The sequence below is a fragment of the Lithobates pipiens genome, unplaced genomic scaffold (assembly GCF_037356315.1).
Source record: "Lithobates pipiens isolate NorthernLeopardFrog02 unplaced genomic scaffold, aLitPip1_a1.2 Scaffold_22, whole genome shotgun sequence".
Taxonomy (NCBI): domain Eukaryota; kingdom Metazoa; phylum Chordata; class Amphibia; order Anura; family Ranidae; genus Lithobates; species Lithobates pipiens.
The window spans coordinates 33,816,535-33,843,716 of NW_027507784.1; the positions used below are offsets into that span (position 1 = coordinate 33,816,535).

Sequence of the window (27,182 nt, forward strand, 5' to 3'; positions counted from 1 at the left end):
TGATCCAGCGATGGGTGATCTCTCCCTCCAGTCCAGCGCAGTCCATCCATCCTCTGTCTCCACTGGCGGAGACACTGCGGGGATCCCGGCAGCCTGACATTTCTTATATGAGGAGGGCGGGGCCACCCGTCACTTGACCCCACCCCCTCTGAATCAGGGGGGGAAACATGACTTCCCCAATGACATGTGGGTGACCCCGCCCCCCTCTGATGTAATGGAAACCTGTGTTACATTAGAGGGGGCCCAGGTCACATGTCATTGGGGAAGCCAGGCTTTCCCCGCTGTGTCAGAGGGGGGCGGGGTCAGGTGACGGGTGGCCCCGCTCTCCTCATATAAGAAATGTCAGACTGCCGGGATCCCCGCAGTGTCTCCGCCAGTGGAGACAGAGGATGGATGGACTGCGCTGCGCTGGTCTGGAGGGAGAGATCACCCGTCGCTGGATCAGATCAGCCATCGCTGGACCCCGGAGAGATGATAATCCGTCGCTGGATAGCAAGAGTGGATTACCACAGCTGGAATCTTTTTTTAAATTTTTTTTATTTTTAATAAAAGACTTTTTCAAAAGTGTTTGTCTTTTTTATTCTTTTACACTTTCTTTGTGAAATGGTAGGGGTACAAGTACCCCCTTACCATTTCAAACAGGGGGGGGTGGGATCTGGGGGGTCCACTTGTTAAAGGGGGCTTCCAGATTCTGATAAGCCCCCGCCCGCAGACCCCGATAACCACCAGCCAGGGTTGTGGGGATGAGGCCCTTGTCCTCATCAACATGGGGACAAGGTGCTTTGAGGGGTCACAGACCCCCAACGCATCCTCCCAATGTTGAGGGCATGTGGCCCGGTACGGTTCAAGAGGGGGGGTGCTCTCTTGTCCCCCCCTCTTTTCCTGCGGCCTGCCAGGTTGCATGCTTGGATAAAGGGTCTGGTATGGATTTTTAGAGGGAACTCCATTTTTTTTTTTTTTTTTTTACATTTGGCGTGGAGTTCCCCTTAAAATCCATACAGGTCTGGTATGGATATTTAGGGGGAGCCCCACGTCATTTTTTTTTTTTAATTTGACGCTTTTTTTTTTATCAATGACTTTCAATGACTATTCTCTGTCGGGAGTCGACAATTCATTATAGCCGCAAGTGATTTTAAATGACTTTTTTTCCTGCAGAAATGACACTTTGTGCAGGGACAGTTCTAAGCACGGGAAACATGCATCCCTTTACAGGCATACCATAGACACCACCCAGGTACGAAATTTAAAGGAATATTACACTTATTGTTTCACTTTAAGCATTATTAAAATCACTGCTCCCGAAAAAACTGCCGTTTTTAAAACTTTTTTTTTGCATTGATACATGTCCCCTGGGGCAGGACCCAGGTCCCCAAACACTTTTTAGGACAATAACTTGCATATTAGCCTTTAAAATTAGCACTTTAGATTTCTCCCATAGACTTGTACCAGGTGTTCCACGGCTTTTCGAATTTGCCGCCAACAGCCCAAATTGTTCACTGTTCGCCGAACTCGAAGCTCATCCCTACCCACCACTCCTAAGAAAGAGGTTGGTTATTATCTTGGGGAAAGTCACTCCTGTATCTCCTCATCAGTGCCCATCATTGTACCCCCATCAATGCCACCCATCAGTGCCCAGTGGAGCCTATCAGTGCCCATAACTGCTGCCCATCAGTGCTGCATTTTAGTGCCTCCTCATCAGTGCATGTCAGTGAAGGAGAAAACGTTTAAAAACATTTATTTGCAAAATGTTCTAACTGAAACAAAGAAACTTTTTTTATTTTTTTTTTGGTCTTTTTTGATTTGTTTAGTAAAAAAAAAACAAAAAAAAATTAATTTCGGTGCAGCATTGCCTGACCGCACAATTGTCATTCAAAGTGCGACAATGCTGAAAGATGATAATTGGTCTGGGCAGGAAGGGGGCAGAAGTGCCGGTACTGAAATGGTTAAAGTGATACTAAAGTCTTGTTTTTTGTTTGTTTTTTAAATAACAAACATGTTATACTTACCTCCTCTGTGCAGTTGGTTTTGCAAAGATCAGCCCTGATTCTTCTCCTTTTCGGGTCCCTTGCCAGTGCTTCTGGCCCTTCCCTCCTGCAGAGTGCCCCCACAGCAACCAGCTTGCTCCATTCAGACACTGAGCCAGTGGCGGCCCATCCATAGGGGGCGCCCGGGCGCCGCCCCCCCCACGGTAGTAAAAAGAAAAAAAATGTTAAAAAAAAAATTATTTAAACATGTCCCTTTAAATATTTTTTTTTTTTTTAAGTGTCCTTATGTGCACTGTGTCCCGCAGTGCAGTATGGGAAACACCACGTCGATGCAATCATGAGATTGCAGACGAGGCGCTTCATTTGGCAAAAAAAAACTTGCTCTGTGGCACGGTCGAGCGCGCCACAGCTTCCGGGCCGGGCGGGTGAGTGCAGCGCATAGACTCATATCCAATAAGCAGTGCTTCCGAAGTCACTCAAGGAAGTGACGTTGGCACTCATCCGCTCAGTCCAGCGGCGGAAGCTTATACAGGTGAATGAAGTGATGTTCGGTGGCACCGACTGGAGCCCAAATCACCCCCCCCCCCCCCCCCCGCTTATCAACCTCATAAGAAGAAGAACATTCGGTGAGCAGACGGCAGGACCTCCCCCGCCCCCCCCCGCCGCTGCAACAAGATTCATTGTGATTGTCGGTTTGTCAGCTGCACCCCCCCCCCCCCCCCCCTATCAAGAAGACGGAAGGTGAAAAAAAGGAAAGTTAAAAATGTTTGCAGAGGTATTAACCATAAGCCCATAAGCCGGTTGGACGGCAGCACACATCCCCCCGCTTATGAAATGTATTCACTTTTTTTTTTTTGGAGGTTGGACAGCAGCACAACACCCACCTCCCCCCCCACACACACTTATCAAATTCATTCTTTTTTTTGGGTGGTTGGATGGCAGTATGATCTCAGAGAATTCATACTGGTGACTGATGATTGTGGTATGATCTTATACTTGTGACCAATGATCACAGTATAATCTCATACCTGTGATAAATGATCGCAGTATGTTCTCATACCTGTGATAAATGATCGCAGTATGTTCTCATACCTGTGACTGATGCTTGAAGTATGATGTCATACCTCTGGCCCATGATTGTAGTATGACCTCATACTACTACACAGAATGTGCAGAGCCCGGTGTATAATGTACAGCCTGGTATATGATGTGCAGAGCCCTGTGTATAATGTGCATCCTGGTATATGATGTGCAGACCCCCGTGTATAATGTGCATCCTGGTATATGATGTGCAGAGCCCCGTGTATAATGTGCATCCTGGTATATGATGTGCAGACCCCCGTGTATAATGTGCATCCTGGTATATGATGTGCAGAGCCCCGTGTATAATGTGCATCCTGGTATATGATGTGCAGAGCCCCGTGTATAATGTGCATCCTGGTATATGATGTGCAGAGCCCCGTGTATAATGTGCATCCTGGTATATGAATGTGCAGAGCCCTGTGTATAATGTGCAGCCTGGCTCAGCCCCACACTCTCTCTCTACTTATTGGCTCACTGACTTTTATTGACTGTCTCAGCCAATCAGGAGGGAGATTACCGGACAGCTGAGTCTCTCATGCAACAATTCTGCATCAAGATGGGGCTCAGGTAAGTATTGGGGGGGGGGGGGCTGAGGGGGGCTGCTGCACACAGAAGGTTTTTAATGCATAGAATGCATTAAGGTAAAAAACAAACAAACAAAAAAAAACATCTTTAGAACCACTTTGACAACCGTGTTGTTTACTAGTTAAGGATTCCGGCAATTATTGGTTCTTTAAAAAAAAAATTGCATGTCGGGACCACTACTTAATTACTGAATGTATTTGTTTTTTGTTTTTTTTCCCTTTTGTGAATTGACTTCAACTCCTGTTTTATGGGGCATTTACCGAGCATTTTGCTTTATGCGCTAAATACTGCATAAGGCGATAGTGAACTGAGCGTTTCAGGATCGCATTTAGTATTTGGGAAATCCCCTAAACACCACATGCTCTCTGCTTTATTTTTAAAATGAAAAGAGACAAATGGGAAAATGGATGAAAACACAGGCCTACAGACTAGCAGAAAGCTTTCATTTCCAACTCCCTTTAGACACAGACTTTTAGACAAGACCTCACAACTGTACCTGAGAATTGAATAAACGCATGCGGATACCTAAAATTTGTTTATATTGTAGACATCGAATGACCACAAAAATTAAGCAGTGTACAGCAATAGCATTGCATCTGATACGACTCATATTCTTCTTCAGGCAGAAGAGGGCACTGTTTATCTATAAGACACTTTCCAGCAGTAATATATCAGCACTTACAGACTACAGCAGCCATTCTCGACCTTTTCAACACAGCAGAACCCTTGAAATAGTTCCCTGGTCTCAGGGGAACCCCTACTAAAATTGAAATCTACAACTCATGATACATTAGTGTGATGGTCAGTGGGAAGAATGGTCCTTACACTTGTGGTCATTGGGAAGAACTACCTCCTTACAGATAGTTACAAAAATCAATGGTGTCAGTGGGAACTTATCTGAGAGGCAGAAATTGCCCAATGCTGAAGGAACCCCTAGCAACCTCTGGAGGAACCCTAGTTGAGAATCACTGGACTACAGCATGCCAGAAGAGGGCTATGATGTTGTCTGATCACACTTGAGATCCCCAAATGTCTCTGCAGAAATCCAACTGCCAGTGGGAGACTGCACCATGAGGACCATAGAGGAGACACCCTGTAATGGAACACCTCCTCTTTCCCTTTTCAAAAGTTTCCTCTTCCTAATAATAATCTTTTTTTTTTTCTCTAACCAGCCGTGGCTCTGTTGGGGGAGTTTGGTATCCAATAGGATTGCCGTCCTCTCCAAGATGGCTGCCTGAAGCCCATAGCAGAGAATGATTAGTCCTCAATGGTCTCCAACCGGGATAAAGAAACAGCACAGTGCCCCCTTCAGGTAAAAGGATATACTTGCCTCACCTGTTTACACACATCCTTAGTGAATAGAGAAGAACCAAAGAGGTAAGAGCAAGCACAGCAACACTTTCTTTTGTCTCTCTCTTTATCTCTAATATATGACATAAGTGTGTATCCTAGGTTCGGTATTAATACTTAGTAGTGCACTGAACCTAATATAAATCCCTCACATAGCTCTAGCTCTCCTTGTAAGGATTCAGATATCATGCTCCAAACCAATGTGGCTCCAATTATTCTGCAATATATAGAAGTGATTGAAACATTAAACAACTCCACAAATTGGATTTAATTATGTACTGACCTTGATCTTCTGCTTGGGTTGACTTTTCCTCACCTGGTTGGAAACATTGTTAAATGTTGGTATACAAATAAGAAAGTAATACAATTTCAGATGCAATTATACATAGTTACAGAGTTACTCAGGTTGAAAAAAGACACAAGTCCATCCAGTTCAACCATAAAAATAAATAAATAAATAAAATAAAAAATATCGTACTATCCAATATACCCAATTCTATACCCACAGTTGATCCAGAGGAAGGCAAAAAACCCCAGCAGAGCATGATCCAATTTGCTACAACAAGGGAAAAATTCCTTCCTGATTCCCCAAGAGGCAATTAGATATTCCCTGGATCAACGTTACCTATAAATGTTAGTACCCAGTTATATTATGTACATTTAGGAAATAATCCAGGCCTTTTTTAAAGTAATCTACTGAGCTGACCACCTCTGCAGAGAGTCTATTCCATATTTTCACAGCTCTTACTGTGAAGAAACCTTTCCGTATTTGTAGATTAAATCTCTATTCCTCTAGACGTAAAGAGTGCCCCCTTGTCTTCTGTGTTGACCGTAAAGTGAATAACTCAACACCAAGTTCACTATATGGACCCCTTATATATTTGTACATGTTGATCATATCCCCCCGTATTCTCCTTTTCTCAAGAGGGAATAAACTAAATTCCTCTAATCTTTCCTCATAGCTGAGTTCCTCCATGCCTCTTATCAGTTTGGTTGAGAACTGGTGCGCAAAACAGAATTGCATATTCCAGATGAGGTCTTACTAATGATTTGTACAGTTGATAGCTCTCTCTCTCTGGAGTCCATACCTCTCTTAATACAGGAAAGGACTTTGGAAACCGCAGCTTGGCATTGCATGTTATTATTGAGCTTATGATCTACCAAAACCCCCAGATCCTTCTCCACTATGGATCACCCCCGTTGTACTCCCCCTAGTATGTATGATGCATGCACCCTACACCCCCCCCCCCCCACTCCAAAGCACCTTGTCCCCATGTTGATGAGGACAAAGGCCTCTTCCCGACAACCCTGGCCATTGGTTGTCGGGGTCTGTAGGCGGGATGGCTTATTCGAATCCGCAAGCCCCCTTTAACCACTTAAGCCCCGGACCACTTTGCAGGCCAAAGACCAGAGCACTTTTTGAGATTTGGCACTGCGTCGCTTTAACTGACAATTGCGCGGTCGTGCAACGTGGCTCCCAAACAAAATTGACAATCTTTTTTTTCCTAAAAAATAGCTTTCTTTTGGTGGTATTTGATCACCCCTGCGGTTTTTATTTTTTGCGCTATAAACAAAAAAAGAGCGACAATTTTGAAAAAACACATTTTTTACTTTTTGCTATAATAAATATCCCCCAAAAATGTATTAAAAAACATTTTTTCCCTCAGTTTAGGCCGATACGTATTCTTCTACATATTTCCGTAAAAAAAAATGCAATAAGTGATTATTGATTGATTTGCACAAAAAAGTTATACCTTTTACAAAATAGGGGATAGTTTATGGCATTTTTATTAATATTTTTTTTACTAGTAATGGCGGCGATCAGCAATTTTTATTGTGACTTCGACATTATGGCAGACACATCGGACATTCTTGACACATTTTTGGGACCATTGTCATTTATACAGCAATCAGTGCTATACAAATTCACTGATTCCTGTGTAAATGACACTGGCAGTGAAGGGGTTAACCACTAGGTGGCAGTGTAGGGGTTAAGTGTGTCCTAGGGGCGTGTTTCTAACTGTGGGGAGCATGGCTGTGTTTTAAACATCGCTGATCTCTGCTCCAATTACAAGGAGCAGAGATCAGTGACACTGTAGCTAGGCAGAACGGGGAGATGCTTGTTTACTTTAGCATCTCCCCGTTCTTCCTCCCCGTGAGAGGATCACGGGTATCTCTGCAGTGATCGAGTCCACGGGATTTGCAATTGGACTCATGGAGGTCCTGACCGGCATGCACGCGATGGCACTGCGGCAAATTTAAAGGGATGTGCCTGCATGCCCATTTGCCTGTCTGTGCCATTCTGCCGACGTATATCGGCGTGCACCGATCGGGAAGGGGTTAATAAGGGTGCACATCGTACCCCTACCCATTCACCTAGGAAAAAAAGTGTCAATAAAAAAACACACTAGACAGGTTTTCAAAGTAATTTATTAGGCAGCTCCAGGGGTCTTCTTCCGACTTCGGGGGTCTCTTCCGACTCCTTTGCATTCTCCGGCCCCTTCTCCCACTCTCCAGCCTCTTCTCCCAATCTCCGGCTCTTCTGCTGGGCTCCTCCGCTATCTTCTTACAGCTCTTTTGCTAGCGGTGGCCCGGTCTTCTCTGTCCTTCTTTCCTCTTCTCTTCTTCTGATGTTGACACGACGGTCTCTCCAGCTGTAATGTCGTGTGCGAGGTCCGCAACGACTTATATAGGTACGGGGAGTGGTCACCAGGTGATGTCACACGGTGACCCTGCCCATTATAACGTCACAGTCCCAGCATGCCCCTGGAGTTGACGTCATAAGGGGCAGGGTCACCGTGTGACATCACCTGGTGACCACTCCCCATGCCTATATAAATCGTTGCGGACCTTGCACAAAGCATTACAGCAGGAGAGAGCGTTGTGTCAACATCAGAAGAAGAGAAGAGAGAAGAAGAACAGAGAAGACCGGGCCACCACTAGCAAAATAGCTGGAAGAAGATAGCGGAGGAGCCCAGCAGAAAAGGCCGGAGAGCGCAAAGCAGTCGGAAGAGACCCCCAAAGTCGGAACAAGATCCCAGAGCTGCCTAATAAATTACTTTGAAAACCTGTCTAGTGTGTTTTTTTTATTGACACTTTCTTCCACAGGTGAATGGGTAGGGGTACGATGTACCCCATACTCATTCACATAGGGTGGAGGGGCCGGGATCTGGGGGCCCTCTTATTAAAGGGGCTCCTGGATTCTGATAAGCCACCCGCCTGCAGACCCCGACAACCAACGCCCATGGTTGTCGGGAAGAGGCCCTCGGCCTCATCAACATGGGGTCAAGGTGCTTTGGGGTTGGGGGGGCTGCAGGGCACCCCCCTTCCCCAAAGCACCCACCCCCCATGATGAGGGCATGTGGCCTGGTAAGGTTCAGGAGGGGGGCCGCTCGCTGGGGTTTGGTATGGATGTTGGGAGGACCCCCATGCTGTTTTTTTGGCGTAGGGGGTTCCCCTTAAAATTCATACCAGACCTAAGGGCCTGGTATGCTCTTGGAGGGGAACCCATGCAGGTTTTTAATTTAAAATTTGATGTAGAGTTCCCCCTCCCCCTATTCTTACTAAACACAGTGCCTGGTATTGGCAGGGTTCAATTCTCGCACCAGTGTGAGCCCAGCCTCAACACATTTTTCATTTCCTGATGAGCGAGCCAGCTCGGCGCTGGCTCCCGCGACGGGGCTCGCAAAGGTGTCAATCTCGCCGATAAAATTGGCGAGATTGACACAATATCGTGGTTACCTACTGTACATTTTAAAGTGTGCTGTGACTGAAGAAAGGTTGAGAAACACCAACTTAAGATAAGACAGCAATACCAATAAGATAACTTTAAATCCAGATACTTACAACAGACCAGATCTGTCTGAGTTGTTTTTTCCTCCTTGCATTCTTTCCCTACATAAAAAGAAAACATACTTCTTCAGTTGTATGCTCATAGGAATAAATTTGCATATTTTATAAATGAAAATGATGTTATACATATTGGGTTTCTAACATCAGCACACTGTAGCCAATCAAATGGAGTGATTTAAGGTGCTGCACATTAGGGGTGGAGATTAGGGGTGGGGCCATATATTGTTTTTTTACGAGTGTGGTTCTGTAGGGACAAGCCTGCAGGGTATTACGTTATATAGTTAGACCATCCGCTAAACAAACAGTGCTGAATTGGTCTCATGGTCACACAGAGGTCACCATAGTTATTAGTCATGGCACACCGTCAGCTGTGATAATATCTGGGTAGCACACTGGGACAATTTATGGGCAACACAATGGCAATCATGTTCTTGGTCTATAACATTAGTCTACTTTTGTATTGTTTACTGTTCCTTAAAGAGGAGGTCCGCCTGCCCCTTTAAAGATTAAAAGTCAGCACTTATACATACTGTACCTGTCCAGGAGTCCAGGAGTCCAGAGATGAGGGCATCTTCAGATCGGCTGGGCAGGTGCTGCCACGGCCATTGCTACTAAGGGAACCCCACAGTGTAGCCTTTTTGGCTTCACGGCCTGGCCCCTACTTTGCATGGGCGAAGCACGCAGCGCTCTTTCACTGGCTGGCAGAAGAGGAGGAGGGAGGAGGAGGGGGACCGAGCTGCTGACGTAGATCGCCGTGGCCCGGTCTCCCAGAAGTGGGACAGGATACCTGTCAAAGACAGACCTCCGCTCCCTCCTCCCCCCGCCAAAATTTCCTCTCCCAATCCCCCCCCCCAGTGCTTTCTATTGGCCAAACAAAAACCCCTGAAGCTGTAAAACACTTGTAATACACTTCTAAAACGCTGCTAAAAAAAAGCCTCAGGTGTGAATGGAGCCTAATATTTTGAAAATAATACATTGCCTTTTTTTTCAATTTGCACAAATGCTTCTGACATTCGTGCGGAAAATGTTTTATAAATAGACCCCTTATTATCTATTAGTGGAAAAAATACTACTTACTTGCTTTCAAATGAATTATTCCTTTCTTTGTTTTTGGGTGTTGTGAAGAGAAATGAACGTGCAGATTTACATTTGTGTTACCTACAAAAAGAAAGAGTTCAAGTTTTTTTTTTATACAGTTCCCCCTATAAGCAGGTTACAATGTCCCCTGTGTATAGAGGATGATTATCAGGAGAAAGAGATTATCGGAGGGAAATAATTCAATAACATGTGTAAGGACTAATAGCCCTTTTTTACACAATCATTTATTTGCTATGTGACTTTTTTATTGCTGTAATTCTAAGCATGGTGATTTCCACACTCAAATTTATATAAAACGTTGCCCTTAGAGCCGCTCTCTATCCCAGGTTGCCACAAATTTGTAAGTCTGTTAACTAGCTGCACATTATCTCTGGTAAATCGTACACTTGCAGAGAACTTGAAGCACAGGTCCTAGTTGTCACTTTTCTAATTTGCAGCTAAATTTGTGGTTTATTTGGTAATTTAGTAAGTCTTGCCATGGGTCTAGATTTATGAGTTTGTTAAAAAATGTTAATCATATCATAAATTTGTGTCCATGGGGCATTCCTACCAGATGTGCAATAAATTTCCTCTAGAATTACACCCTCGAGAAGCAAAAAGGGGAGATTGAAGGGGAAATATGGGATAGTTTTGTTGGAATCATATACCAGCGAAGAAGTATTTTATATGCAATTCTCTTGGGCTAGAGCATTAATAGAACATTTAGCTACATTGGTCCAGATTTATACCTTGTATACCTTGTATTTAAACCTTGTAGAAGCAGATAACGACCTTGAGGGTCTGAAATTATTTTTTAATTATATTTGCAAACAAAACTGTTACGTTTTATGAACACTAATCAAAGAAATTTGAATGATTATGAAGACAGTATTTATTACAATGAAGTTCACTTTCAAATTTTTTAATAAAATACATAAATGTACTTTTTTTATACTTAGCGCCTGGTTGAATTGGTTGTCGCAATTGCACTTACTGGACGCTTCAGAATCGGCACATTTTGAACGAACATCATGTTAATTTACTAGGAGTGATGATGAACTTGAAGCACAGGTCCTAGTTGTCACTTTTCTAATTTGCAGCTGTGTGGCTTATTTCATAGCACATTTCATAGTTAGGAAGGTTGAATAAAGACACCAGTCCATCCAGTTCAACCTTGGTGAGTGTCTACAATTATCCCTATCCCTGCACACTCACATCGGTCCCTACCCTCAAGGAGCCCACAATCCAAGGTCCTCATTCACATACTAGGGCCAATTTTGGACAGAAGCCAATTAACCTGCCTGCATGTCTTTGGAGTGTGGGAGGAAACCGGAGTACCCGGAGGAAACCCACGCAGGCACAGGGAGAACATGCAAACTCCAGGCAGGTAGTGTCGTGGTTGGAATTTGAACCAGCGACCCTTCTTACTGCTAGGTGAGAGTGCTAACCACTACACCACTGTGCCGCCCTCATAAATTCATTGGATTATTCTTTTTTATGGTACTGTAACTAGTATCGTTTAATTGAACTTACTGCTGAAATCTGTCATACCACATATTCAAGAAGACTTTGGAGATGAGGACTTTTATTTCTAACAAGATGGGGTGTGCCCACACTACTATTGTGATGAAAGGGCCTAGCTTGATGAGAATCTGCCAAACAGATGGACTGGGTGAAGAGGTTCAGTAGAATCTTCTCCATGTTCACCAGACCTCATGCCACTATACTTTTTCTTATGGAGGTTTCTAAAAGATAAAGTTTATGCTACAAAACTGGAAATGGTTGACGAAATAAGAGTAGCCATTAAAAGAAAATGTGTCCACATCGCAAACAAAATGATTCCCAATCTTTGTAATTCTATTGCTTTGTGTTATCAGCAATGCCTGGACCAGAATGCTCATCAGTTTGAGAACAGTAGGGCAAAGTATGAAAAAAATTATTTTATAATAATATTATTTTATTTTTAAATTTGGAAGTGAATTGTATGGTAATAAATAATGACTTTATATTCATTCAATTGTGTATACATTTTTGGGACGCCCTATATATCTTTTTTGAATATATCTTAAATATGTTTATCGCTCTTTGATCAATATGTTTTTATTTTGTGGCAGAATAACCAAACATGTTCATAGGGCCCCTGTACTTGGCAGCCTCTCCAACAGTCCCAAGAAGTCTCCAGGTTTTATTTATGTACGGTATATCTCTCAGTGTTAGATGTCCGGTAATGGAGATGTAGGCTGATCTGAGGGCGGTTGAGCAGTGGGCTATGGAACAAAAGTATGGGAGAGCCACTTGCTTCTAACATGCACTTTATTTCTGATTCCTAGCTATTTGGACAATCAACCTCCAACCTCTTCCCTTAACATGTTACTTACAGGGGACCCCTAGACAATGTAGTGTGTCGCTCAGGCTCCCCATAATTAAACTCCAAGGGGCGGAGCAAAATGCATTGGGGGTGTGGCATGGTGGAAGCCCAGGCTGAGGTTGTCATTCTCACCATCACACACTCACATGGATGTGCGGTGTCGGGGATTACTTCCTTCCTTTCTCTCTCATGTTACTTACAGGATTTTTGTCTTTTATATGAAGTCCTTGAACTATCATGAAAAGATCCTTATCCCACTTTACAGTATTTTTTTTTCTTTGCATTGGTACATGTCTCCATGCACAGTGCACAGTTTTCCATGCCTTTGAGAGTATTTTGCCTATTAGCCCTATACATGGGCAGAACATAACAAGATCTGCCCCCTATAGCCTTCAATTGGATTTGCCTCTAGGTTAAGGTTCCCAAGTTTTAAACAAGATTTGTGAACCCTTGGTGACCTAAACCTGGCCAGATTGGCCCACTGCTGCCCAACGATATAAACCTTCCTGGTAGACGTCCTGATTTGTTATGGGTTTAGTTATGGGATAAAAAACCCTTGTCCTTGGAAAAACTACTGCCAAAAAATCAGCTGAAGACTTATCATAAAACATGAATAGCTATTAAATGTGACATACCTGATGAAAGGAGGAGATAAATCACCTGATGCAATAACATTTTCACATTGTTTTGCACAGACGGAAGCTTTGCAAAGGTCGGACGTTGAACTAAAAAGAGAAAGATGTCATTACCATGAATGCCAACCCAAAAAACTGAAAAAAATATTGGAGTCTATATTGAGCTAAGGAAAAAAATAAGTTTTGGTTAAATAGAATTATAACTCTGATTTTTATTGCTGTTAAGAATCCATTAATAAGATTTCCTGTCCTGGAGACAATGTTTTATCAGAAAGGAAGTTAGTGCAACATTTGTAACAGGGACACTACTAAAAGAAATATGCATCTTTATAAAAAATTTTAGATTTCTTCTCGCTTCCTGTGTGGTAAAGCAGAAAATTTGAGTATGTCTTTCTAATGGAGCCCCCCTCATAGCAGTAAAAACTAGGCTGGGGTTCTTCTTCGTCCCCACTTCATCCAAAACTATAAAAAATAAGTTTTGACTTACAGAGGACAGGAATTAGAACATTGTTTATTGCTGTCTGTTCCCCTGTTAGTGAGATTCACACTCTCTCTATTTGTCCTGTTTACCATTATCATTGAAAGTGAAAGTAAAAAAAATAAAATGTAAAATTTTGGGTTGTCCCCAGAAAAGTAATAGAAGGGAAATCTTCCAATGGGGACACTAGTTCTGGTGCCCTGGGGGTCCACAAGAATTTCCCTTAATTTGCAGGGATTTCCTGGCACTTCCTGTTTTGGCTATGGGACAGGAAGTGAAGGTGAATCTCCCCAATGTAGCACAAATGGCAAAAAATAAACTGACGGGTTCTAACCCTCCCTTATTTTGTCCAAAATAAAAAGAAAAAGTTTTGCCTATAACTCTACTTTGACATACACTTTAACTTACAGTAGAACTTTACACATTATTTTGGATGAGAGGGGTTGGAAAAAGAAATGTAGCACTGGCTCCTGACGAGCAGGCGCTATGTTTTTTTCTAAAGTTAATTTGCCTGAAACCACAGTTGGGTTTCAGGACTACTCTCTAAATTTCGGGTTTCTGTACCAGTCCTGCTGGGTTACATTGGGTCCTCCTTGACCGCAGGTGTCGCTGTCACCGCCGGCAAGAGTAGAAACACAGTTTAGCTGGGTGCATTGAATGCCACTGTTCTCTCGGAACCATCTCAGTGGGAGTGTTCTCCTGCTGTGCATTCTGGGGGGTGGTATTTAAGGTTCCGACGCCACGTAGTTCAGGGTTTCATCTTTGATTTTCTGTCTGTTCGGTTCTGGTGGTCCTCCTAACTAAGCCCTATGGCCCTCCTGGCCTGGGGTGCGGAACCATGCATTCTGAGTCTCTGGGCCGGCTGGCCCGAGGCCACGCAACTGCAGGGACAGGCCCAAGTGGATTTCGGGGCCTATTGATCCAAGGGTGGTCTGTTGCCATCTCATCTGAAGAGAGAGGCCCAGCAACTGAAGAACCCCAGAGGAGGACTCTTCAGGAGAAGGCCGTGTGCAAGGCTGGCTTCTCTGGAGGAGCCTGGAGGTTTAGTTGAAGGACGCAACCTGGATTCACACTCATACGGTATCGCCGGATCGGCTGAGAGAACCTGGTATTATATGATACCTCTTTAAATTCATCTACGACCCTCAGTAACGCTCAAGTGTACATCACAAGTGCATCCAACCAAGAGACCAACCAATGAGATGTCTGCTCTGAATACACAAGTTTCCTGTATGTGATAACCAGGTGAATGTATTTTACTATGTTTTATGTTATCATGTTATTTACCTTTGTCTAAGTCTTTACGGAGTTTATTTTCCACTTGTCTCTCATCAATGCAATACAGAACATGAAGTGTGAGTTTACAGCCATAAGAGTCTCCATAAAAATCCCAGATGATATCAACAATATTATCAACTTCTGCATTTTCCAGACGACCTCTTGGGATTTTGCTATAGTCTTCCTCAATGTCAACGTCCGTCAGTTTTCCTTTGAACCTTTTCAGCCGATCTCTTTCAAGCTCCTCTAGAGCATTTATGAGGACATCCCTCACCGTTCTCTGCATAGTTGTCTTCTACTCCAGCTCAACAATCAGTATCCAAGTTTCTCATTGGTCATACACGCTGGAGATCTGATTCTTCACTGTCCAAACATTATACCCCTAATACAAAAAAAAAATGCAATTAAAACATATTTCTACACACGCTCTATTAGTCATATTGTCCTATTCATATTTTACATTGTTCATTTGCTGCAAAGTGACAGTGTAAAGTAATTGAAATAAGTGCCATGTTACGCAAACTCAGCACCTCATCCCAGTCAAGGTCAAATATCAAAAAATAGAAAAAGATGGGTGCTAAGCCTCAGAAAAACACACAAACAAGATTCTTAAAATTACATTTTTTTTTAATTAGCAAAAAAAAACAACGAAATAACATAAAAGACAAAAATAGATGAATATGAGATGTTTATAACATTAACTACCCCATACACCTTCTTATGTTCAAGTACATATTCAATCAGAAGTATAGTTGGTATAGAACCAAACAATAATCAATGTACATGTGCAATTCATTTCGGTCTGAAAATTTATTCCGACAAATTTTTAGTTACTTTTTTTGGATGAATCTCTGGATAAAATCGTAACAAATTAAATTTAGATTTGTTTAATTTTTTTTCGTATAGTCGTTTTCTAACAAATTCAAAATTTTCCTAACGTTTCTTATTCTAATCACTAAAAAAAAATTGACTGGTTTGAACCCTGTGTGAAGAATAGCTTGTTGTTAACATCCCATCCTTAACCACATGCCGACCAGTTATACTGCAGCAACATGGCTCGGCTGTGCAAATCGCCATCATGGTACGTCAGTACCATAGACGCCCACTACAGAGTATAAATAGACGATCTGCCATATGCCCTGAAAAGTCCCCTCCCCCTTCAGTTAGAATCACTCCCTAGGATACACTTAACACCTTCATCGCCCCCTAGTGGTTAACCCCTTCACTGCCAGTGACATTTTTACAGTAATCGGGGCATTTTTTCTAGCACTGATCATTGTAAAAATGCCACTGGTCTCAAATATGTGTCAAAATTGTACGATTTGTCCACCATAATGTCGCAGTCCTGATAAAAATCGCTGCCATTACTAGTAAAAAAAAAATAATTAAGAATAAAAAAAGCCATTAAACTTTCCACTATTTTGTAGATGCTATAACTTTTGCGCAAACTAATCAATATACTCTTATTGCGATTTTTTTTTTTTTTTAACAAAAATATGTAGAAGAATACATCGGCCTAAACTGAGGAAAAAAAGTGTTTTTTATATATTTTTGGGGGATATTTATTATTACTATTAAAAGTAAAAAATATTGTGTTTTTTTCAAAATTTTCTCCCTTTCTTGTTTATAGCGCAAAAAATAAAAAACGCAGAGGCGATCAAATACCACCAAAGGAAAGCTCTATTTGTGGGAAAAAAAAGGATGTCAGTTTTGTTTGGGTGCAACGTCGCACAACCGCACAATTGTCAGTTAAAGCAACGCAGTGCTGAATCGCAAAAATCGCTCTGGTCAGGAAGGGGGTAAAATCTTCTGGGGCTAAAGCGGTTAACAACTGACCACTGACAGCTGAATGTAAAAAAAAAAACAAAAAAAAACACTGGTGCAGGGATCCGACTTGGATCCCCGCCAATACCAGGCACTGTGTTTGGTATGAATCTTGAGAGGGAACTCCATGTCAAATTTGAAATAAAAGATCGGCATGGGTTTTCCCTCCAAGAGCATACCAGGCCCTTAGGTCGGGTAGGGATTTTAAGGGGAACCCCCCTACGCAGAAAAAAACAGACCCTTACCCGAGCACACAGCCAGGCCGGTCAGAATACCCCTGACTGTGATGTCATAAGGGACGGGTCACCATGTGAAATCACCCGGTGACCACGCCCCATGCCGATATAAGTTGCTGCGCACCTCGCACATGGCATTTCAGCGGGAGAGAGCATTGTGTCAACATCGGAATAAGAAGAGAGAAGACGGAAGAAGGATGGAGGAGACCGGGCTCCTCTGCTAGTAAAAGAGCTGGAAGAAGATAGTGGAGGAGCCTGGAAGAAGAACTGGAGAGCGGGAGAAGAGGTCGGAGAGAGCGGGAGAAGAACCGGAGAGAGCGGAGAAGAACCGGAGTGCTATCTAATAAATTACTTTAAAAACCTGTGTAGTGTGTTTTTTTAATTTACTCTTTTCCCCAGGTGAATAGGTAGGGGTACTATGTACCCCATACTCATTCACATAGGGTGGGGGGCTGGGATCTGGGGCCCCCTTATTAAATTCCGATAAGCCCCCCACCCACAGATCTCGACAACCAACGGCCAGGGTTATCGGGAAGAGGCCCTTGTCCTCATCAACATGGGGACAAGGTGCTTTGGGGCAGGGGCTGCAGGGCTCCCCCCTTCCCCAAAGCACCTACCCCCCCATGTTGAGGGCAAGCAGACTGGTACGGCTCAGGAGGGGAGCGCTCGCTCGTCCCCACCCCCTTTACTATCCGGCTGGGCTACGTGCTCGGATAAGGGTCTGGTATGGATTTTGGGGGGACCCTCATGCAGTTTTTTTCAGCATAGGGGGTTCCCCTTAAAATTCCTACCAGACCTAAGGGCCTGGTATGCCCCTGAAGGCATGCAGGTCTTATTAGAGAGGCGACATTGTTGCTTATTTCTCGCGCTCGCTGCTATAGGAAAATGTACACCATAATATAACAAAAATAGGTCTACTAATCATGCGTGTGAGAAAGTACTGTGAGTTAATGATGGGGGGCTGCCCTCTAACCTCTATCAAGATGCCTATAAAAAAGAGAATAGGGTTCCCCAAAGAAAGGTAACCCCAGAAAAAGGGAGGCTCGCTGAGGGACAGTGCACAAAAAATTTCCAGTCTATACTATTTATTGAAATTTAATAAATATTAAATATAATATACACAATACAAAAATCTATTACTCTAAAACACGCTCTGGGGCAGGATCAAAGACCACTGTAAAAATGACTAATATCAAAAACTGCTACTGATCGGAACAAGTAGTTTGATCAAAGCAGGCACAGGTAAAGAGGAAACACACAGACAGCGATTGCATAGAACATAAAACAAAAAACACACATACACGTCCGTAACGCCGACGAAATTGGTGTCGATCCAGGCTGATGCAAACGAATGTGCATCAGTACAAGCTAATTAGCAAAATAGGGTCCACACCAATTTCTCCGGGGGGCTCGAGCCTAATAGAAAGGGAAAGCCAGAGGGACAAAGATAACTACAGAGATGCCTTAGATATATAATCACATTGGGAACAAAAAGTTCCTTAGTAGATTAAAGTCACCTTAAATCATCTGCGTTAGTTCTTCATATAGGGACAAACTTCCATCTAATGCAGTGATTTCGAACAATGTAGACAGTACAATAGTCCCATAGAGACACGTGTAATCAAAAAGGGGTCAAATTGCGAAACAAACAGCGCAAGAACTTGATCAGGGCATAATTTCTCATTAAACATCTGGCAGTTCGGCAATAATAGACTCCTTACCGATCCTTCCTCAGGTACCTTCTCTAAGGCCGCGTACACACGGGCAGACTGTTCGCTCAACTTTGTCCGCTGAACAGTGTTTGAGCGGACAGTCCGCCCGTGTGTGGGCTTTCAGCGGACAGTTTTAGCGGACAGTTTGACGAACAAAGTTTTTCGGAAATTCCGAAAAACTGTCCGCTGAAACTTGGTTTGAGCGAACAGTCCGCCCGTGTGTAGGCTACTTTCGAAATGAGCAAACTGTTCCCGCTCGGAGGAAAGTCTGCTCATTTCGAGCGCCTCTCCAGGTAGGCGGGGCCCGCGACGGAGACTTCGCGGGCCCCGCCGCCTGGTATGGACTTAAAGGGGGACCCCAACGCCGAAAAAAATCGGCGTGGGGGTCCCCCCAAAGTCCACAACAGACCCTTGTCCGAGCACGCTACCCGGCCGGCCAGGAAAGGGGGGCGAGCGAGCGCGCCCCCCCTCCTGAGCCGTACCAGGCCGCGTGCCCTCAACATGGGGGGTGCCTTGGGGAAGGGGGGGCCGCGCGGCCCCCCCACCCCAAAGCACCTTGTCCCCATGTTGATGAGGACAAGGGCCTCTTCCCGACAACCCTGGCTGTTGGTTGTCGGGGTCTGCGGGCGGGGGGCTTATCGGAATCCGGGAGCAAATGTACAATGTACCCCTACCCATTCACCTGTGAAATAAAGTACAAAAAAAAACACAACACAGGGAAAAAATATTTTATTGCACAGCTCCGGGGGTCTTCCGTCTTCGGGGGTCTTGTCCCCCTCTTCGGTTCTTCTGCCGGCGGCGGCGGCGACAGAAGACCGGGCCACCGCCTCTAAAAGAGCTATAAGAAGGCGCGGTGGCCCGGCAGAAGAACCGAAGGCGGCGACAGAAGACCGGGCCACCGCCTGTAAAAGAGCTATAAGAAGGCGCGGTGGCCCGGCAGAAGAACCGAAGAGGGGGACAAGACCCCCGAAGACGGAAGACCCCCGGAGCTGTGCAATAAAATATTTTTTCCCTGTGTTGTGTTTTTTTTTGTACTTTATTTCACAGGTGAATGGGTAGGGGTACATTGTACCCCATACTCATTCACATAGGGTGGGGGGCCGGTATCCGGGGGCCCCCTTATTAAAGGGGGCTCCCGGATTCCGATAAGCGCCCCGCCCGCAGACCCCGACAACCAACGGCCAGGGTTGTCGGGAAGAGGCCCTTGTCCTCATCAACATGGGGACAAGGTGCTTTGGGGTGGGGGGGCCGCGCGGCCCCCCCTTCCCCAAGGCACCCCCCATGTTGAGGGCACGCGGCCTGGTACGGCTCAGGAGGGGGGGCGCTCGCTCACCCCCCCTTTCCTGGCCGGCCGGGTAGCGTGCTCGGACAAGGGTCTGTTGTGGACTTTGGGGGAACCCCCACGCCGATTTTTTTCGGCGTTGGTGTCCCTTTAAATTCATTCCAGGCAGCGGGTCCAGCGACGTCTCCGTCGCGGGCCCCGCCTACCTGTACACGCGCTCGAAATGGGCGGACTTGCCTCCGCCTTATGTGGGCGAGTCCGTTCATTGAGCGGACTGTTTGGCAAACAGTTCGCTGAAACAGTCCGCTCAAAAAGTGCCGTGTGTAGGCAAGTCCGCTCATGCAAATTTTGAGCGGACTGTTGCGGCAACTGTTTGACGAACAAAGTTTCAGCGAACAGTCCCCGCGTGTGTACGCGGCCTTATAGTGAATGATTTGCACATCACTGAATTCATAGCTTCCAAGATTGGAAATTGATGTTGTGTGTACTTTCTGAGTGAGGACTCAGCTCAGGTTGTCCCGTGCTGCCGATGTACAGACACTTATATCTGTTGCAACAGTTTCCAGTGCCTTTAAGGGCTTCAAACGTGCACGCGCTAGTTCCGCTATTGCCCGCGGCTTTAAACAGGCTTCTTCCTGTGTCCATATCGTAGGCACATAGCCCAATCGGAGATGTTCGCCGCTTCACAGCAGCGTGGCATCCGAGGGGGTGTGTCGTCAACGCGTTTCACAACAAACAGTGTGTAGCTTCATCTGGACATATGGAGCATGCGTGGGCACTCCTTTTTAAACTTTATTCACCTCCCACACACGCCCTTTAAATAAATAACCTAAAGGAGCACTCCTCATCAGTCTACTAATCAACACGCTTTGTATATACATATTTTCCGTTGAAAATGTCCACTTTAGAATCCAATTTATACAAATTATCTTGACATTGTTGAGTTAAAAAAAAGGGAGGGGGGCAAATGATGTCAAAATCATAATGCCGTGTAGTGCAGATATATTAGCTACTATAATGGTACTGCATAGCCTAATCGAGCCGAGTGCTTGTCACAGCTCTAGGATCAGTACAGGATAGCAAAGAAGAGGACCAGTGAAAAAATAGAGAAGGATAAGATAAAGAGGGGACGGAACAAAGAGGACAGAGAGGACACAAAGGACAAAAAAATCAACAAACGAACATGCAGGTAGACACATATGTCTCTAAACTTTGCGGTGATAGTGAAGAGCATCTACATACAGAGGAAGTGGCAGATAAACAACCACACAGATCAATGTGTGGATGATTACATGTATTACCCATGGGATTCAAATTATACCAAAATAATTCCAATTTTATATTAAAACTAAATTTAGTTCTTAATTTTTTGGGAGTTTCTAGTATACCCCCACTTACAAGACATGCAAATTCTACAGCATGGCAATCACTTCCAACTATCAGATTGCAAAAATAAGTATAAATATGAATATACCACCGCTTTAGATTAAATTAACCACTACTGGAGAGTGGCGAGAGCAGGTCACCAATGTCCAGACACCTATCTAGGTAAAAAGGGCTGCAGGCTTAATTTCGTATTAAGGCCCCTCAGAATGAGGGTGCCCAAACGGAAGATTCATCGTTTTTCTTTTTGTTGCAGAACCTGATCAAAATTGCCTCTTCTCGCAGAGAGGTTTAAGGCATAGATGCCTTTAACCTGCATGCCTGTCAATTTGCCCTGATGGAAACGGGCAAAATGCAGAGATACTGGTTTATCTTTTTTTTTTCTCCAGAATTTCTCTCATATGCTGCCCCATGCGGATTCTAAACTGTTGTTTGGTTTTCCCAATGTACATTTTGATGCATGGACAGATTAGCATATAGATGATCCTCGTTGTGGCACAGTTAATAAGGCTTTCAATTTCAAAGCTCCTTTTATTTTGTGAATTGCTAAAAACTGTCGTCCTATGCACATATGGGCAAACCTGACAGTGTCCGCATGGGAACATCCCCTTCGTTCTTGGGAATTGGGATAACCAGGAGCTATCAGTGCTTCTAGTGTGTTCTGAAGCAATCAATCGATCGCCCAAATTTCTGGCTCTACGGGCCACCATTGTTGGTTTAGGTCCTACAATTTGTGCTATACCAGGTGTATTTGTAATGCCCCATACACACTATCAGATTTTCTGCTGATTTTTTCCTTCAGGTTTGCCAAAACCATGTAGTAAAAGGGCCTGCCTGATTGCATACACATTGAAACTCCTAAGGTTTGACCTCATATTATATGGTTTTGGTAAATCTGAAGGAAAAACTCAGCAGAAAAACTGATAGCCCTTGTACACACGGTCGGACATTCTAACAACCAAATCCGTTGTCGGAAAATCCGATTGTACATAACGTGATGACGTTATTATGTTACGACGGGACTACATTCAGGCTAGTAGCCAATAGCTTTGGTCTAGGAATTTGATCTGAGCACGTGTGGCACTTTGTCCGTCGGAGTAGGCTACACATGATCGGAGTATGTCCGATCGGAGCATTTTGTCGGAAATGTTTACGGACAAGTTGGAAAACTTGGTCCGTCAGATACTCCGATGGAAACAGTTCGATGGAGACCACACACAGTCGGATTATCCAACAAAACGGTCCGATAGGACGCATTTCGTCGGAGTCTCTGACCGTGTGTACAAGGGCATAGTGTGTATGGGGCTTAAGAATGTCCCAATGTTTTTGTAAAATGGATCGAACTGTTTCCCATTGGGTCCCAAATTGGGTAATAATCCTAACTGGACCTGGATCTACACCTAAAGGGGAATTAGAAGGTGTCTTTTTTTTGCAAAAGGGACAGACGTTCCCTACCTGCCGCCTTACGTTTTACCCTTCTAATCTGTTTATGTGAATAGCCCCATTCATTAAACCGTTTGTATAGTTCATCACTAGAGCAATTCTGCTTAATGCGGAGGAATTGACCCACTGGAATACTATTTTTCAACCACTGTGGATGGTGGCTATCTGCTCTCAATAATGTGTTAGCAGAGGTGTCTTTGCGAAAGGTGTGGGTTGTGAGGGATAGATCCCTAAGCCCTACACACGGTCGGACATTCTGACAACCAAATCCGTTGGATTTTGTCAGACGGATTTTGTCCGAAACTGTTGCATACACACGGTCGGACAAAGTTGACGGAAAATCCGATCATTCAGAACGTGATGACATAATTTCATTACGATGGGACTACGTTCAAGCTAGTAGCCATTGCCAATAGCTTTGGTCTAGGAATTTGATCTGAGCATGCGTGGCACTTTGTACGATCAGAATTCTCTACATACAATCGGACAAAGTCCGATCGGATCATGTTGTTTTATAGCCCAGCTGGAAAACTTGGTCCGTCGGATACTCCGATGGAAACAGTCCGATGTAGACCACACACAGTCGGAAAAAGATGAGGAGGATGAGGATGGCTTGGTCATCCACTCTACCAAGTCTTCGGCATGTTGCGGCTAGACACGGCCAGCTGCCGAAAAAAGGACAAGCGTGTCCCACGACCACATGCTGATGAGGATGCACCGTGTTCACGACCAGCCTTTTATTGACTTGTGACTGTCTGCCTCTCCTTGTTGGCCTTCCAGACATACTAATGGCCTGCAGTGAGATGTAGCTGCACAAAGCTGGGATGTGTATATATATATATATATATATATATATATATATATATATATATATTGTAAGGGATCTTCCCGGGGTAGGGTGAGTTTGGACACAGTTCACAGCAGACTTGGAATTTATAAAGCAGACCTTGGCGTTTATTCGTGGTACAAACAGTCCAACAAACAAAAATATACGGCAACACCGTGCTTTTTAAGTACAACAGAAAAAGAATAAAAAAAAACAACCTAGCCCGGCTGGGCGCTTACTAACAGGTTCTTCTCACCTATCTGACACTTATAAACACAGCGTCTTTCGCCTGGATATCGCAGGGTGGGTTTTAGCTCCAGCAGTGGCTGCGCTCGCAGCTTCCTCCAACACACAGACTGTTCATTTCCCTGGCTGAGAGCAATCACCTGCAGGCCCCGCAGAGCCTTTACCTTCCCAGGCTAATTAGGATCAAAGCTCACCTGATCCAAAACCCAGAACCGGATCGGGGGGGGTGTGGAATGACAGGTCCCTCTACCAAACCTACCTGCCATTCCATATAAATCCAGGCCCGGCAAGATTAAATAACAACTCAGCAGCATATTGCTGCTGAGAAACTGATCCATCCTGGACTTACCATCTCACACTGTGTAGCAACCTAGGTGAGATGTACACCCCCTCGATCACTTCTCCAGTGACATGTCTACATATCCCCCTCTTTTTCAGACCGGAGGGCTGAGCCTTTTGTCCCCACAGACAACTTACCCTCGACAATGCGTCAGCATTTGCCTGTAATTTCCCTGGCCTGTGTTCCACAGTGAAATTAAAGTTTTGTAAGGACAGAAACCATCTAGTCACTCTTGCATTTCTCTCCTTGTTTAACTTCATCCATGTTAGGGGGGCATGGTCTGTCACCAACTTGAATTTCCTGCCTAGCAAGTAATACTTTAAAGATTCTAGGGCCCACTTCACTGCCAAACATTCTCGCTCCACAATGGCATAATTTTTCTCGGCCGGGGTTAGCTTTCTACTCAAGTACGTCACCGGATGCTCCTCACCATTCACTACTTGTGAGAGTACTGCACCTAAGCCTGTGTTAGAGGCATCTGTCTGGACCAGAAATTCTCGCCTGAAATCGGGGGTAACTAACACAGGTGGTTGGCACAAGGCAGACTTAAGGCTTTGGAAAGCCTTCTCGGCCTCTGGGGTCCACGTGACCATTGCTGTCTTTCCGCCCTTTGTCAAGTCAGTTAGTGGAGCAGCGACTGAGGCAAAGTTCGGCACAAACCTACGGTAATAACCCGTAATACCCAGGAAAGCTCTAACCTGTTTCCTTGTCAGGGGTCTAGGCCAATTCTGTATTGCCTCAATTTTATTTAGCTGTGGCTTAATCAATCCTCTCCCAACAATGTAGCCCAGATATTTGGCCTCTTCTAGGGCTAGAGCACATTTCTCGGCATTTATGGCCAACCCTGCATCACTTATGGTATCCAACATGGCCTGTACCTTACAGAGGTGACTTTCCCAATCAGGGCTAAAAATGACCACATCATCGAGGTAGGCGGCTGAGTAATCCCGATGTGGTCGCAGAATCAAGTCCATCAACCTCTGGAAAGTTGCAGGCGCTCCATGTAACCCGAATGGCATCACTACATACTGGAATAGCCCATCAGGGGTGGAGAATGCAGTTTTCTCTTTAGCCTCACCAGAAAGTGGAATCTGCCAGTAGCCCTTTGTGAGATCGAGGGTGGTTATGTACCTGGCGTTACCTAACTTCTCAATCAACTCATCTACCCTGGGCATAGGATAAGCATCGAACTTGGAGATCTCATTCAACTTTCTAAAATCGTTACAGAACCTCCAAGTTCCATTGGGCTTTGGGATTAGCACAATCGGGCTGGACCATTCACTCTGTGACACCTCAATTACCCCCAGATCAAGCATACGTTTTACCTCGGCAGATACGGCTTTCCTACGTGCCTCCGGTATCCTATAGGGCTTTAGGTTTACTCTGCTTCTAGGCTCAGTTTCAATGTGATGATGGATGAGGTGGGTATGCCCTGGGAGGTCAGAGAACTTGTTTTTGTTTTTCTGTAAAAATTCCTGAGCCTCCTGTTTCTGTGACACTGATAGAGTATCACCTACCTTGACTGGAGGGATTGGTGGTGACAAATTATTAACAGTATTTGTCGCCACCAAGGATTCCCTGTCTTTCCAGGGCTTGATCAAGTTTATGTGATAAACTTGGAAAGGCTTCCTTCTACCTGGTTGGTGCACCTTGTAGTTCACCTCACTGATCTTTTCAACAATTTCATAAGGACCTTGCCACTTCGCCAAGAATTTACTCTCAACAGTGGGGACTAGTATAAGGACCCTATCGCCTGGGTTGAATGTCCTGATTCTTGCGGACCGGTTGTAAATTCTACTTTGGGCCTCTTGAGCTCTCTGGAGGTGTTCCCTTACCAGGGGCATTATAGTGGCTATACGGTCCTGCATTTGTGCTACATGCTCAATAACACTCTTGTATGGGGTGGACTCATTCTCCCATGTCTCTTTTGCAATGTCCAGTAGACCCCTAGGGTGACGACCATAGACCAACTCGAATGGTGAGAACCCTGTGGACGCTTGGGGCACTTCCCTAATAGCAAACATGAGGGAGGGTAATAAATGATCCCAGTCACGACCATCTTTTCCCACCACTTTCTTCAACATATGTTTCAAAGTTTTATTAAATCTCTCCACCAATCCGTCCGTCTGGGGGTGGTATACAGAGGTACGGATGTGTGAGACTTTAAATAGTTTGCATAATTCCTTCATCAGTTTTGACATAAATGGTGTACCTTGGTCAGTTAGGATTTCTTTGGGGATCCCAGTCCTAGAGAACATATAAAACAACTCACGTGCAATTGTTTTAGATGCAGTGTTTCTTAAGGGTACAGCCTCAGGATAGCGGGTCGCATAATCCATGACTACCAAAATATACTGGTGTCCTCTAGCTGACTTTACAACGGGACCCACTAAATCCAAGGCAATACGCTCAAAAGGCACCTCTATAATAGGGAGCGAAACCAAAGGACTGCGAAAATGTGACACTGGGGCACTAACCTGACATGTGGGGCACGACTCGCAGTATTTTTTAATGTCATCATATATCGCCGGCCAAAAAAACCTCTGGAGAACCCTCTCTCTCGTTTTGTCAGTCCCCAAGTGTCCCCCAAGAACATGGTTATGTGCCATGTCAAGCACCTGACGCCGGTACGGCTTAGGTACCAGAAGCTGTTCCACAATCTCATCCTTAATCTTATTGACTCTATAGAAAAGATCATTAGTCACCGAAAAATGTGGAAATCTTTTTTCAGCATCTGGTTCCTGAGGTACCCCATTCATAACAGCAACCTGCTCTCTCGCATTTTTGAGAGTGGGGTCCTGTAATTGTGCAGCGCCAAAATTATCCCTAGACACCTCTAAGTCTAGTATATTTTGCTCAGTGGGAGGAGCCTCCTCCTCCCCAGCCAGGACCTGCAAAGGAAAACAATCATTTTCATCCTGCACACTTTTATCATTCACAGGGGACAAGGCAACCCCCTTAGAGGTATCCTCACTCCTTTTGGGGATTTTTCTTTTTTCCCAGAGAGCCCAGAATAATGGAAAATCGCACCCCAATATTACATTATGCATGAGGTTTTTAACCACACCCACTTCATATTGTACGGTGCCTTGTTCAGTCCCGACTTTAGCCAGCACTATAGGGTACACTTTTGTATCACCATGTATGCACTCAACACTCATATGCTTTTTAGACTCTAAGTCCCCAGCCACCAGGCTAG

General features: G+C 44.6%; 1 protein-coding gene across 1 annotated transcript in view; it reads right to left on the reverse strand.

The window, feature by feature from the left end:
• Nucleotides 1–27,182, reverse strand: part of LOC143925648 (uncharacterized) — a 102,316-nt gene that overhangs the window by 5,060 nt on the left and 70,074 nt on the right. Inside the window, 5 exon segments of the mRNA XM_077450114.1 lie at nt 5,287–5,319; nt 8,850–8,897; nt 9,933–10,013; nt 12,936–13,025; nt 14,701–14,986. Of these exon segments, the coding sequence (XP_077306240.1) occupies nt 5,287–5,319; nt 8,850–8,897; nt 9,933–10,013; nt 12,936–13,025; nt 14,701–14,986 (538 nt within the window).